Source organism: Thalia democratica, chromosome 3, assembly GCF_965202585.1.
Source record: "Thalia democratica chromosome 3, ktThaDemo2.hap1.1, whole genome shotgun sequence".
Taxonomy (NCBI): Eukaryota; Metazoa; Chordata; class Thaliacea; order Salpida; family Salpidae; genus Thalia; species Thalia democratica.
The window spans coordinates 100,601,668-100,617,222 of NC_139167.1; the positions used below are offsets into that span (position 1 = coordinate 100,601,668).

Consider the following 15,555-nt stretch of genomic DNA (forward strand, 5'->3'; position numbering starts at 1 on the left):
AATCTTAATGTAAATCATGGTGTATTGGCTGTTAGTTTAAATACTTTTAAATATGGATTTTCTGCTCATTTTAGTTTCAAGCTAAAATTTAGGCTGTTTTTTTAACTTTAAACATTATAAACTTAAAAAGCATTTATACATACATTTTCTTTCATTGAAAATTACATAGCACTTATGGCCATTTTAAAACAAAAATTACTACTTATAGAATTGAGTAACTTTCTATTATACATTAAGAATAACTCTTATATAGTAGTACTACTTTGAAATTTTATGAAATATAAATAATTGACTATTTTTAGATTTTTATGCTTCATAAACAACTATAAATATATAGTAGAAAATATATAATAAGTTACCTACTTAAATTGAAATGAATACAGATATTCAATTTAGTACTTAAATCAAGAAAACTACTAAAAATGAAATGTTTTTAATACTTAAAAATGGTAATACTATATTTTAAAATGTACTATACTATTTTTATTACAAGCTATATTTGTGTAAGTATGTATTTATACCTCAAAAAAAATTACTAAAGTCATTTCAATAAAACAAGGTAGAACTTGGGTGAATTTAGAAATATAAATTCTAATACTTATGTGTAAATTCAACAGGTAATTGTTAAAATCTAAAAGTATTTTCAAACAATGTTTTAACAAAAAAAAAAGAATTTTTAATAACTTTGACTAAGTTGAAGGACTAACAACAATTTTTAAGAAGCATCAAACTCAAAAGTATTTAAATTTATTTTTCAAAAGTAATCTATTCAAGGACATTTCAGGATACAGAGGTTTTTCTGTAGTATAATCAGAAAATGTTTACATTCTTTTTGTAGTGTTCATTTGTAGTGTCTAAACATATAAAAATACTTATTATAAACAAAGTAAAAACCATAAATAACAACAAACAAGTTAAAATAGTTACTAAAATCTTATGTAAAATTTTGATTTAACAAATTAACTGTATATACCAGGGTTTCCAAAAATTATTTTCAAACGGCCCCCTTTAAAGCAATAAAAAAATACTATGACCCCCTTCAACAACATTACTGAAAAAACTACCATTAATAACACCTGTAGACATTTTTTTGCTCTTCATCAACTAATCCACAATATCTTAAGTAAGTTTTTATGATTTTATGGCCCCCTGTGGCTCCTTAATCGCACATGGCCCGCTTTGGGAAACCCTGGTTCATATATACTGAAATACTGTCAATACATTATTTTATAGAAATCAACATTGGTTCTTATACGAAAGCTTAAAAGCTATAAGTCATTTTTTATAGAGTATAAAACAAACTAAATTTACTATTGAGATAGAATTAGTTTTGTGAATAATTTCCAATTCAAGAAATAGTTTTGTAAAAAATTTCTAATTCAAACTTATAAACTCGATTTATTTCGAAGTTATTTTTCTCAAAAGTTTAAAAATAACAACAAACTATATACTTTCTTATTTTTCAGCTAGAGATCTCAAATTTAAAACAATTTAACACTTTCTAAACTTTAGTTTATATAATTTGAAAACTATAAAAAAAAAAAATTTAGATTAAAAATCTTTAAACTGTGGATTTTCATTCTTATTTTTTCAAAACTACAAAACTTTGTTTAGGGTGTATTGTTTTACTATTGAAGATTGTTTAAATTTGAAGAAAATATCTGTGAAATATTTATTTGTCATTTTTATTTAAACTTTTGTTCGGAATTCATGTAATTTAATTAAACTAAAAAAAATACATAAGTGGTAAAAAAAGTCCGACTTTTAGGATAAAACTCTTTGAAATAAAATTAACCTGTAAAAAACTAGATGGAACTTGTATATGGCCTTAAAGATTGTACAGTGTTATTACTTACTAACTATTAAAAAATTATAAAACAATTATAGATGAGTAATAAAAGTTTGCTTTTTTTAGCATATTACAAAAATAATTTAATTAACTAAAGATTTACTTACCTTCTAACTCATGGTTTTTCATGATAAAACTAGATGGAAATCTTTCATTAAAATTATGTATCATTCTAATTACTATTTATCACCTAAAAAAGTTTTTTTTTCTGAGTTTGAGTTTAAGAAAATTTAGGCTAAAACTTGAAAAAGTTCAAGAAAAAGTAAATTTGTTATACAAATGGAAATAGAAGAAAAAGTAAAATAAAAGATAAAAGTAAATAAGTTTAAAGAAAATAAATTGTTACGTTTGCATCCATACTTTCTTTTATTTAAAATTCAAAATTATTCAGACTTCTGGGTTTATTTTCACTTATAAACACTAGTGTTTAAAAAACTACAGTAAAAAGACCTATATCAAATTGTATAAACCAAATTAAAATATAAAAATAAGTAAATTTAATAAACTACAAGTTTCGTAATTTCAAACTTAAATAAAGTTTTAAAAGAGTAAACTATTTTAGCAGTGTATAAAAAAACATATAAAAGTAAAATGAGGTAATGTATAAATTAAAAGCAGCATTTTGTAATGAAAACAATTTCACACTTGAATATTAAATAATATAACTACTTTTTGGTATTTTGTAGTAAGCATGGTTTGAGGCAAGTTAAAAAATAGCAGCTACTTAATGAAAAATTAGTAAAACAAAAGGGAAAATTGTGGAAAAAGCCTAACTACTAAGTCTTTACAAAAATATTTATTTGATTTTTAAGCACTTATAATGACATATAAATTTAAATAAAGTTGCTTAGATGGTTAATAAATGTTTGTTTTAAGTGCAGGAGCATACAAGAGGCAAATCAAAGATAAAAAGCAGTAGTTAAAAAAAAAGTATTTCAATTCAAAAATATGAGAATATAGTGTAAAGAGAATAAAGTACAGAAAAAAATGTTTAAACTTTAATCATGCTTTGTTTTCTTGTTAGTTTATTTTTGAAGTGCATATTAATTCAAGTAAAGTTGCTGAACTTTTGCTTCTAAATTCAAATCCTCACTCAACTGAAGCGGGTAGAATGGAACAAGCTTCACTCGGCAAACTGGACAATTTGGCTTCTTTTTGGACCAGACACTATCAGCACACTTACAGCAGAAAACGTGGCCACAATGCGTTGATACAAGATGCATTTTGTTTGAAATAATTTCACTGTATGTTGATAAACACACTGCGCATTTATTATTATCAAGAACATTTGTTTTTCGTTTGGCATTCTTACAACTAGTATTTTCTTTGCAAGGTGTTTGCTGTGATGAGAAAATAGTAACTTGATTATTTTGATCTTTGTGGACACCACAACTATTTCTACAGCTAGGAAAAGTGCAAGATGTGTGTTGGTTTAACGCTTCTTCACTAGAATTACTTTCAACACTGCTCACAGGTTCATATTCACCTAAATACGTAGAAGGAACTTCAGCTATGTCATCATAAACATCTTCAGCGTCAGGCTCTGAAAAATAGTTGGTTTCTAAAGATGTGTTGTTTACTTGTGGTCCTACAAACTCAAAACTGTCGCTTGCGTACCAGGAAGAATTAGTTCCAACATTTTGCTGATTAATATTATCATTTTGATTTGATTGAGAGTTCGTATTGACTTCTATGACACCAGGGTCACTTGAGGAGTTGTTGCTTTCATCACTCAATTGTATATTTTCTATCAGCTGGGTATTATCAATATTAAGTCTGTCATAAAACTCGTTTTCAGTGAAATTATACTGGTAACTTTCAGTTGAAGATATTTCTTCAGTGTGATGTTCATAATAATATTTATCTGTAGAAGGAACTTCATTTACATTATAACTATCACTAGGTGGCACCTCATCATAATCATCAATATTTTCTGTGTAGTTATTCTCATCTGTAGAACTTGGGTAATCGTCACTCTCATAAAAAGGTTGGCCATTCAACCTCAGTCCCTTCAAATAATTAATATCATCTATATTCAGCCTGATTAGTTCAGCAGAATTTTCAGCAATCACAGCGGCTTGTACACAACTATCCATGACTTCCAAATTGTCCAAGGATACAGCTGCGTCGTTGGCCAGTTCTTCATCATGAAACTCAACAAGAGCAGACGTTGAATTGAGCTTGATGATCTTCCTTGTTTCACAGAAGCTCTCAATATACATTTTGATGTTTTCTTCAGAAGCTATTGATGGCAGATCCCATATGCAAACAAATTCAGACATGCTTTTCTTCAATTACTTATATATTAGTGCTTTTTACTACTGAAGTATTTAGTATTTTTATGAGTATTTTGTTTAGGTTAGTTTTCAGTCAAGAAGTTAGCTAAGTAAGACTTTTAAGTTTTTAATAATTAAACTTTTAATAACAATATTACTTAGTTTTTAACAATTCTAATATGCTTACTTATTTTTCTATTTGTTTTTACTATTTTTTGAAGTCTCAAATAAAATTTTCCAAGAAGTGTTAATTATAAACCGTACGGTATTATGGGTAGGTGTCCGAAATGCACAAAGAGTCACTTTAAAACAAAGGAACATTTTTGTACAAGCAGTCATTTTTGCACACGTTTTTTGTTTCTTTATTTTTATTTTGTTTATTTTTAAATTATTTTACTATCACTGTTACCCCTATCCATTGGTTACTTTGCAAAAGTGTTTTTATGCAAAACTGAGTCCTGAGTTACTATATATCTTATATAAAAACTTGAATTTTCTATTCATCTTGCTATTTAAATTCAAATAATATTATTTTTATTCAAGAATTTATTAGCTTTTAAAAATTTTGTAAAAGCTTTTGATAAGCATACTAGTCAATTTTTTATTTAATTTATCTATTTGTGTTCTTTTAAAATAACAAAGTAGTTAATTGTTATAAGTTTTTTTTATTTGTTAACAACTAAATAAACCAGTTCTATAAATAATATGAATAGTTAACCAACAAACTATGAAAATAAAAGTATGTGGCTAAATTAATTTAAGTTTAAACAAAGCAGCATTTCAAAGTAAACTTGGTAAATCAAAATATAACTTTTTATACTAGTCAGAAGTTTTCATTTTAATCTTTTTTGTACTTTTATGCTAACTAAAACTTATTGACTTATGAAAAACTATTTTATTTTAAAGTATAAATTTATTTTGTATTTATATTCTTTGTGATTTAATGTTTTTTAGATTCTTAATTATATTACCTGAAACAATTTTTTTGGTTGTTGACCTTTGAGGAAGATGGTTTGAACCAGTAATTAAAGAAATCTGTTTTAAGAAGTTTTAACAAGTATGGTGGTGACCACTGGGTTTTGATCTCAGTTACTTTGAAACCAGAAAATTTTCAAAGCCATTATTTAAGAACGCCTGTACAGTCAGGCTACTTGTTCAAAATCCTAAGTTTTTCCTTTTATTAAATTCAAAATTGATTTTTGTTAAAATTTTCAAATTCCAGGTAAAATGACTACTTAGTAACACTTCTATAAGAAGGACAGTTAGAATGCAGTTTTTTATTATTTTTAGTGGTAAAAACACATGAGTCTCAAACTCTACCCTTTGTAATGATAAAAACCTGTTTTTGGATAATGTTTTCTGAATAAGAACCTTATTCTTGGCAAAGTGACAGCACATATAGTTATTAAAATTTATATAGGTACTGTTAAAGACCTTTTTGTAAACAAATTCGTATACTAAGCTATCAATTAAGTGGTCAATTTCAAAACAACATTTGTTTTTTTGTCTTATTCTTGTTTTGATAAAAAAAAACTCACATTTTAAGTTTTTTCTTGTTGAAGAAGGAATAGTGATTACAAACATTTTTTAATATAAAATAAATAAAAATGCTTTTGATATCAATTTATTTCTTATACTTTTTAAAATTTGTTTGATTGAAATGACTAGCATATACAACTTCAACATAATAAATAATAAACTTCACCACACAACCATCATCAGCAGCATCCAAGTCAATCCTACAATGGTCCTAGGCTGGATGATTTTGTTGATGGTTGTGTGGTGAAGTTCATTATTTATTATTGAAGGCCGAAAACATCTCAACTTTGTTGATGATGGCCAAAAATAAATACTGGCTATAATCTTTACATAGAAATGAAATTTTATTTAAACTATGAAACAAGTTTTCAGTAAATCAGGGTTTGTACACTAAATTTTTCAAAAAAGCTTCAAATTTTTTAGTTTAGACTGCCATTATTCCAAATGGGCCAATGTTGACCTTTGGGGTTAATTTTGGTTACTAGGTGTCAGTGTTAATAATTAGGCAAAAAAAGTAAATTGGTATTAAACTAGGAATGAGTCTAATTTTTTAATTTTTGCCAAGATGGTTTTTATTAAAATGTGTTTGGGAAACCCTGTCCCAACCTTTGTTGGTTGGTAGCCAGTTGGTATTACAAACAGATGAAAGGACATAACCTTTTAGATGAATTTTAGTTGGGTAGTATGCTAATATAGATCTTTCAAGTACACAGGTTTGCCACTTGTTTTTTCAAAATTTTTCCAAGTTTTCAAAATATCTTCCAGGTTTTTAAAAGTACACATTTTTGGGTCCATTTTTAGTTTAAAGTTGATTTTAAGGTAAGAAACTTTGTTATAAAGTATAAAAACATTGAAAAGATACTGTAAGGCTACTTTAAATGTGCTTTTTAAAAAAAAATTTTGATGATGACAAAATTTTCTTATCTATATGATAGGTTTTTTTGAGTCAAATTGAAATTTTACTACTGAACAAGTTTAAAATGTTAAAATTTCTTTTTTTTTCAAAGTTTTTTTAAATTCCCGGTTCCAGGTAAATTGGCAACCCTGAGTACATTTTTATTCATATAAATTATTTAAAAAGATATTGTCTCTGAAAAATATCATGAAAGTTTCAGTTTTTGGAACTTGAATTGTTGTGTAAGTGTGGCAGACCTATTTAACAGACAGTATTTTACAGAGAGTATTGCTACAAAAACCAAATGTTTTTTTAGAAATAGTTTCAAATTTTAATAATCTACTCAAAACAAAACAAAAAAGATTCTCAATTTAGTTGAAACTCTAAAATTTTCAAGCATTTATGATAAAAAATAATTTCATTTTGAATTTAAAAATAAAATTATTGTTTACAAAGAATATCACAATTATTTATAACTTTCCTAAAAAATTCTGAAAAACTCAACTGTTGAACTGTCAAAAACTAACATTTGCCTGTTTTTCCAAAAAAAACTTATTTAGACTGATGCGTACAGAGCATAGTAAATAGTTAAAACTTGGGAGTATTTATTATGCTTTTGGTCATTTAATTCATGATTCCCCGGAAAACGTTTATCGTTGCAAGGGGTAGAGTTTGAGACTGATGTTTTTTTACCATAAAAAAAAAAAAACATCTTACAATCATATGAATTATCTATCAGTAAACAAACTTTTTTTTTTACAAATGGGAACTGAACTTGTTTTATTAAATTTTCACAGTGAACTATTATAGTAAATAAGTTTGGTTTACAATAATTATATAAAAAGCCTAGTTAATTGTTTTATTAAAGTTTTGAAGCATAGATAGCTGTAGAATTGCTATGCTGGTGAGATGAATAATTAATTCATATTGTGTCTTTGTTTACTATTTAAAAGAAAAATTCACCTAAGCTGAAAACATAGTTTAATGCTACCAAACCAAGTCAATGTTTAATTTTAAACTCTGAGAAAGTCTTTTAAACTTTTGTTTATTTAACTAGGCAAATTTACAAAGCAAAATATATCATGAGTCATGACAATGTTTTTGAACTAATAAAGTTTTATTTATTAAAAGCATACTAAGCATGTAAAGTAATAGATTAGTGTATAAAGTAGGAATCTAAAAGAAAAATAATATAACTTTCATTTTACAACAAAACTTTTAACAAAAATGACATTGCACATTATGAATAGTGACGAAATTTCAAAAAAATAAGTTAAAATTATGCTTAAAAAAACAAAACCTACTACTTTAATTGCTTGAATTTCATTTCAAAAAAAGGTAAAAAGTTTAAAAATGTATAAAATTTGAGTTTTTGCTAAAAACAATTTAAATAAGTTCAGAGCTGAAATTAAAGTTAAAATTTTGGGCGCTTTTTTTTTGTCGTTCAATAAACAATAGAAATTTAAATAAGTTCAGAAAGTAAGCATCTTTAGTTCGAAACTAAATAAGCTAGACTGTTTGATAAAAATCAACTTTTTTATTTTAGTAAAAGTTTAAGCTTAAGTTTTGAAAACCTATTTTAGGCTTTACAAATTTTTAATTTCAGGGTTTTAAAGTGTTTGAAACAAAAATAAATGAGTAAAATAGTTTTATATCATTTATTATCATTTATAAAAAACGTTTAGATTAAAAAATGGAACTAGTTAAACTTTTAAACAAAATAAAATATACACACTAGACAATAAAAAATTTACTTTACCTTACAGTTTGTAAAATATGTTAAGAAAAAATGTAGAGGTAGAGCCTAATTTCATACTTTGTCTTTCCATATTTTTAATACCTGGTAGTAGACTCTTTTATTGCATAAAATTTTCTACAATAACCGTAAAACATATCAATATAGACAAACCTTAATCAAAAATATTTTACTTCAGCCACTTTCATTTGCACTAGATACTAAAAACAAGTTAAATTTTGCAAAATGCTGCATACAGTATTAAAAAAAAAAATTAACTCGTTTTGTATCTTCTGTTCTGGCTGATTTATGGATACTTAAAATAGCTATAGTATAAGTAATTTTATATGTAAAATTTATAAAAATTCAAACATTCTAAATCAAATTAAAATAAAAAATCTAAACCAACTCTGCTATTTAAAAAAATTATATAATAAAAGACAATATGTAAAAACAATGTTATTTAAAAGTTTTTTACAAAAATTGTATAATTTTGTTTAATTTACGCAGCTAAATTTATTTTATTTTCGTTGAAATACCTATAAAATAGCTGAAACTTTATATAATTAAGTAAAATTAGATGACAAAATAGACATTAAATTTTTTTCTTAATTAAGTTTCAGTACATTTTTAAAAGCGAATTAATTGTAAGGCAAGTGACAAAATTCTTAATCTTTAATATAGTAATTTATGCATACCCCGCAAGACTTCTGATCTTCAAAACTTTCAATTGATCCCTGAAACTTCATAGACATTTCTTCAAATCTTTTAGGGGAAATGTACCTATATTGAAAATGATTAAGAAGATCATACAAGTAAGATCCCAAATCGTTGTAGTTTGAGAATTTAGTTTTCAATTCTTCTTTATCAACTTGGAAACTTGTCTTTGAAAATCTTTCGATGTCTTCTTCGTTGAGTAATTTTGTCCCTAAAACACTTTTTATTTTGTCGACTATATTTTCTTATTTAAGGATTGCATTAAAAGGATATTCTATGTTAAAGTGTCCTGAAATGTTTTCGGTTTTATTAATGCACGCTATTCTTTCTTCTAACTAAAGAAATTCCTCATAACCTTCTAAATAAAAACAAAATGAGCATACACGTGTTTAAGCAGGCAGCAGAAAAATTAATTGTTTTTAGACCTTAGTAACTTTTGTACTTTTTCACAAACTTATTAAGTTCTCTTTTTATTTTATTATATTTTCTCTTGTACCTTTCTTTTTCTTCTGTTTGACCTATTATACGATCACAAATGTATAATAAAAAAACAAATATCAACGTATTACTTTTCCAGTCAGTTTAATAATATTTTTAATTACAATCTTTGACTTTTCTTAATCTTGAGAAATAGTTTTTAAGTTAATTTTAATCAATAGACAGCTTTCAAAATACTTTACGTGGAAAACTATAGATATTTTAAAATTTTAATGTTAAAAAACTAGTATTTATAATAAAGTTTTGTATTAGCCTGTTTTAAATCACCGAAAAGTTTGCAAATGTGTTTGATAATAACAAATATTAAGCAAATATCGTTAGTTAGTAATTTTTTTTTGATAAACTTTATCAATTTACAGTTTATATAAGAATACATATTATGTATCAATTTTATAACTTTAATTTTATAACTTTAATCGATTTAGAACTTTAAAGCTGATGGGATGATTAAAATCTAATATAAATAGTAGACAAGTTTTAAACAGGTTAATAACATAAAAACATTTTTTGAACATATAAGCTCGTTTAAATTAAAATAAAGTAACAAGGAAAAAAGTACAGGATTTTATGTTGACGAGAATTAATTTTTTATGATTGTCCAAGAAGAAATATATACAAAACATAAAACTGCACGTAATTATCGACTAAGCGTAAAAAAAAACGTTTAAAGTACAGCTACTTATAATCTTTTTATAAATTTACAAGTAATCATAGCCAGTAACTAAGAATGTTATAATTTTTTTAACGAACTGTAAGTTTTAAGATAATGTTTTTTAGCATTTGTGACTCACTTTGAACCTAATTTTAAAATTGTGTAATTTAGTTTGAATTTTCTAAAAAGTTAGTTGTTAAAAAAGTAGAACATTTTTTGGTATGAACAATTTATATTTTTATATTACTTTTTAACATAATGCGTTTATAAATGATTAAGTTTATTAAGTGTTTATTTGTTGAAGTATGGGTTTAAATTTTATTAAGAAGTTTTGAACATTTAACAGTATTAAAAGTAAAACTTAAACACTTTAAAAAAACTGTAATTTTATTTAATTTGAATAACCTTGAGTCTTATATAACAAACGAACTGAACTTTACACAAATAAAAAGTTTTTGTTTGTACAAATCTAATCCATCAAAAGTAGTAACACCTCAAGAAGATATATTTATAAACGTTATAAAACTTCAGATTACATCAAGGTTTAATAAGCGATTGGTACATGTTGATGTATTGATTGTAAACAATTCATTAGGTGTTTAAACTTTTACGTTGGTAATTTGTTTAAATTGTAAACTATTTAGAGCTACACTGTGTTTAAAAAGTGTTGATCAACCTTTAAGTTTGTTAAAGAAGCGTGACTTAAAAATAATATTAATATTTATTTTTGCTTATTATAAAAAAATATAAGCTACATACAAAGTTTTAAAAATATGAATTACATAATAATATTTTTTTCAAGATAATTAATTTTCTTGGTGTTGCATCTTTAAAACTTCCATATAAATTTGAACAGTTATTTTCTATAAAATTGATTTTTTATTACTGCTTTAAATAAAAAAAAACTTTTAAGTAACATACAGTTTATTTTTTAAAGTAATATAAAATTATAAGTTTGTTTGTCATCTAAACACAAAATTTTTGTACTCATTTAAAGTTTATAATAATACATAACACAGGTCAAACTTTAAGATAATGATTAATGTATTTTTAATTTGTTCGCTGTGTAAGGTAATAACAACAGATTTTAAAAGTTTAACTTTACAATAAGCTAGGTAATTACCCCGTATGACCTTACTAAAATAAAAGTAAAAGTATTTTTTTATCAAATAAGTTCGTAGTAATTTGTTCACACCTTCAATTAGACATAATAAAACTTTCAACACTTGTTTAGTTGTTAAGTTTGTTTTTTAATTTCAAAAATAGTTTGTTTATAGCACTGACGTTCGTTTTTATATTTAATATTTTTGTATAAGAATTATCAATTAAAAATAAGACTTTAATAATATTTAATACATATATTTAATTATACTATTTAATTTTAGTTTTTATTAAGTTTTTTGCAAATATAAACCTATTTAAGCTTGTTCTTTAAACAAAAAAAAAACTTAGGACTAAGCAATGTTTTTATTGATTTTAATATTTTCTACTCAAATAAATTTTTGGATTTGTTAGATCTTATTTAATAATTTATCAAACTTTGTTTGTTTTATAAGGCTGAATAGAAATTCAAGCATAAAAAGTACTAAAATAAACTTTATACTAAAAACATAGTGTAACAACAGATTAAGTGTACAAGTCGATGAAAAATATTTTAAATTAACAAATGAAAAAATTTAAAAAAAGAGCTATAAAACAGCTTTTATTTACCTTTTATTTACCATTTTGAATAGATGTTTACAAAACAAAGAATTTTGAAAAAGAAACAAAAAAAAAAAGAAAACTACATGATTAGTAATAAAAATATATGATAAAATCAATGAATATTGACAAAATAAAATAATCAATAAGCTAGATTCAGTATAATGACAACTATCTTGTAAAAATGGTATAAATTCTTATATATGTTTTTTTTTTAATTTACTTGTATTATTAACATTATTGCATTAAACAACTTAAAAAAAGAGCCACAATACAAGCATTTGTTTTTTAGCTTTGACCAATCTAAAAAAGTATCTCAAGTTGAAGAAAAGCTTAAACTAAAGTTAATACTATAAAATTATAAACAAATATTACTGCTGTGTTTTTCGAAATAATGCTTTAAATATAAAACCAAAATTAAATCTAAATTTATTCTACGAATCAAAATTATTTGTATAAATATAATTTTCTTATTAAAAAGCCTAGTTTTTATTTTCCAAGAGTTTTACTTTTCCGAATTTCTGATTACAAAAATATAGCTAAACTGTTTTTTTTTATAGTCGCTTTACTCATAGTTATTTTAGTTCGAAAACATAAAAAAAAATGTTGCGTTATTTAGATACATGGTAATATTCTGACTACATTTACTAAAATAATTTGACTTACAGTATAAATATTTTTATTTTACAATAATATATTCGTCTAAAAAAGTTACAGTTAAATTTTAGTTTTTATGTTAATAAAATATTGTTAAACGTGATTAAGTAGTAGGATATGTTTGTATATTTTAAGGAAAGTATATTTAATATATCGCGAAAAAAAAAACTAAACAAGAAAACTCAATTTTAAATACTGTTAAATCTTACATGAATAAAAACGTTTACGATATTTAATAACTTCAATAAAATTTTTATGCTACTTATTTTAAAACATAAATGTATTTGAATTGAAATTTTGTAGCTATTTTATATATATATATAATTTCATTGACTATATTTATTCTCAGAAATGCAAAAGTAGAGCTATAAAACAACCGATAAAAGAAAGTTAACTAGTATTTTTATCATATTTAGTATAAATATTTAAAAATACCAAGTTTTTTTTTCTTAGAAGATGCGTTGATGTTCTTTTAATTTGAATAATAAACAAAAAAATTTTTTAATTACAAAAAAAGAAATATAGGTTGTACTTGAAAAATGTTTGGTGAGGCACAATTAATTAAAATGAAAACTATTCGTATGATATTGAATAAAACCAAACTAACTATCTATTAAAAAAAAACTAATAAAAAGAACAAAGACTAATCGTTATTTAAAATATCATAAAAACTAATTTTACTGTGTATACAACAAAATAATAACACTAGTTAAACTTTGACTAATGCTTTACTAGTATACTTAAGTTCATAATCTTTTGTGTAATAAAAATAATGTTTTTGAAGTTTTAAAATTCTCTTGAAAACAATATTTATTGATATTTATGTAAAGCAGTATGGTACTACGTTTAAAGTTTATAGAAAACATTTTCTAAATAAAAATAAAAACGTGAGAAAAAAATTTCAGTGTTTTTTAATAAAACTCAAATTTAATAACCAGTTTTCAAATGAAGCACAGAATGTTTAACTCGTGAATAAATTAAAACCATAAACAAAGCAAAAGTAAAATATCTACTATTGAAACAATAAACAATTTTAAAGCACTTTGTAAATCTATTAAATTTGTCCTCATCTTACTACTTTATTCTACAAGTATAATTTCATGTTTACTGTCATCAGTATTTTTTACTATCTATAAACCAAATATTACTCTGGTTGTTTTTAATTTGTTTATTAGCAATGAATTATAATTAATTTTGTATTTCTAATAACAATTAAACATGTATTTTAAGTATTTTTACCAATTAAACATATTTTATTTTTTTATTGTTTTTAATACCAATGATACATATATATGTTTAATACCAGTGAAACATATTTTTATCAAATCTATTATTCATCATTATATTTTTTAAATGAAGCTTGATTTTTTAATTTTTATTAATAACAATGAAACATACTTATGTTTTTAATACCAATGATACATATATATGTTTAATACTAGTAAAACATATTTTTGTTATACCTACTACTCATAATTATATTTTTGAATGAAGCTTGGTTTTTAAATTTTCAATACCAATGAACTATATTTTACAATTTATTTTTTTTAATACCAGTGAAACATGTACCCTCTTCTTTCATCTTCTGGTCTTCGAAACAAATTTTCCCGCCTTTTTTTACGCCAACTCCTAATCAAAAAAATTGAAAAATTAATTTTGATACTAATTGTGTTTAAAATTTTAGTATCTACGACAAAGAAAAGTAGTTATATTGTTTTATTAGTTTTATTTAATTTAATAAGTTTAATCACAAAATGAAAAATTGTTAGTTTATAGTTTATATTTAAAACTTTCTGCTTATAATAAATTTATATCACCAACTAAAAGAGAAGAAATATAATTAAAAAAAAAAAGATTTGTAAACATACTTTTAAATTATCAAAAACTTATAAAAATAATTTCGGTTGTGTTTTTTTGAATATTTTAGAGGATAAAACTTTTATTTAATAAGATTTATGTAGATTTTACTAAATTGTTTTTTGTTTCATTAATAAAAACTAATATCATCTAACCACAATCTAGTAGCAATGACAGCAAGTAATAAAAATCCGAGTATTGATGCAACAATGTATAATTTTATTTTGTGATGGTGCGGGTCGTTTATTACGTCATAGTCAATTATTTCCGGTGGTGTAATTATTCTTTCATCTGTCAAAACAAAAAATCATTGTATATGTGTTACCTATATTTTATAAACATTGATAATAAAATAAAGAAAGTTGTTTGTTTTTTTTTAATTTTTTGCTTTTAAATTTTCTAGTCTGTAAATTAAAAAAACAGACAAAAATTAATTTTTATTGTTTAAATAAATAAAAAACATACCTAATTCAACTAGCAGCTTATTGTTCTGGAAGTTATTTTCCACACTTTTACTTTTATTTTGTGGATATGTAGTTGACTGTAGTATTGGTTTTTCCGTGCTCATTTTATTACTTATTTTTTATTAAATAATCTACAAAAATATAATACGTAAAAATTTAAGCTTTATGTAAATACTTAAAACAAAAGTTGTATTGTTAAAAAAAGTCTATTAAGCTAAGCTTACTATAAACAAATTTAAAAAACGAAAAAAAAAATTATATGATAAAAATCAAACTATATTTAAAAAAATCAAACATTCAGTCTTTTCAAACAATAAAGCTAATCAAAAGAAGACTAAATGATATAAATTTAAACGAAATAAGTTGCAAATGTGGTAAAAACAAAAAAAAACTTGCATGTTGAAAAATTAATCTGTTTATAAATAAACACAAAGAAAGCTTGAACGCGTAAAAATATTTACATAAAAAAACTTTAAATTACATTTTTATACTTTAAGTATTTTTACAAAAGTATTATTTATGTTTAAAACTTATTTAAAACTTACTTTATTAAGAATAAATAAAACAAAATACAACTAATTTATAAAAACCAAACCATCATAACTTTCAAAATTTGTAAAAAAATTATGATCATTTTTATTATTATTATTATATGATATCTATCATTGAAAAAAAAGAGTTATTTTATTAAGTATTTTAAATGGATAAGTTGTTT

The 15,555-nt window shown here is 23.5% G+C and overlaps 1 protein-coding gene across 1 annotated transcript; it reads right to left on the bottom strand.

Annotated features, from left to right (window-relative positions):
• Positions 1 to 13,281: 13,281 nt before the first annotated feature.
• On the bottom strand, positions 13,282 to 14,973 carry LOC145831883 (uncharacterized). Its single transcript, XM_082939234.1, has 3 exons — positions 14,842 to 14,973; positions 14,532 to 14,667; positions 13,282 to 14,148 (listed from the first exon to the last, which is right to left on the bottom strand). The coding sequence occupies exons 1-3, from the start codon at positions 14,942 to 14,944 to the stop codon at positions 14,067 to 14,069; spliced, it is 321 nt and encodes a 106-aa protein (XP_082795360.1). The 5' UTR covers positions 14,945 to 14,973; the 3' UTR covers positions 13,282 to 14,066.
• Between the last annotated feature and the right edge of the window lie 582 nt (positions 14,974 to 15,555).

Coding starts and splice junctions, on each gene's coding strand:
- LOC145831883 (XM_082939234.1), bottom strand. CDS start 14,944: ATGAGCACGGAAAAACCAATACTACAGTCAACTACATATCCACAAAAT. Junction 14,668..14,841: donor TAAGCTGCTAGTTGAATTAG/GTATGTTTTTTA, acceptor TTGTTTTGACAG/ATGAAAGAATAATTACACCA. Junction 14,149..14,531: donor GTCATTGCTACTAGATTGTG/GTTAGATGATAT, acceptor TTTTTTGATTAG/GAGTTGGCGTAAAAAAAGGC.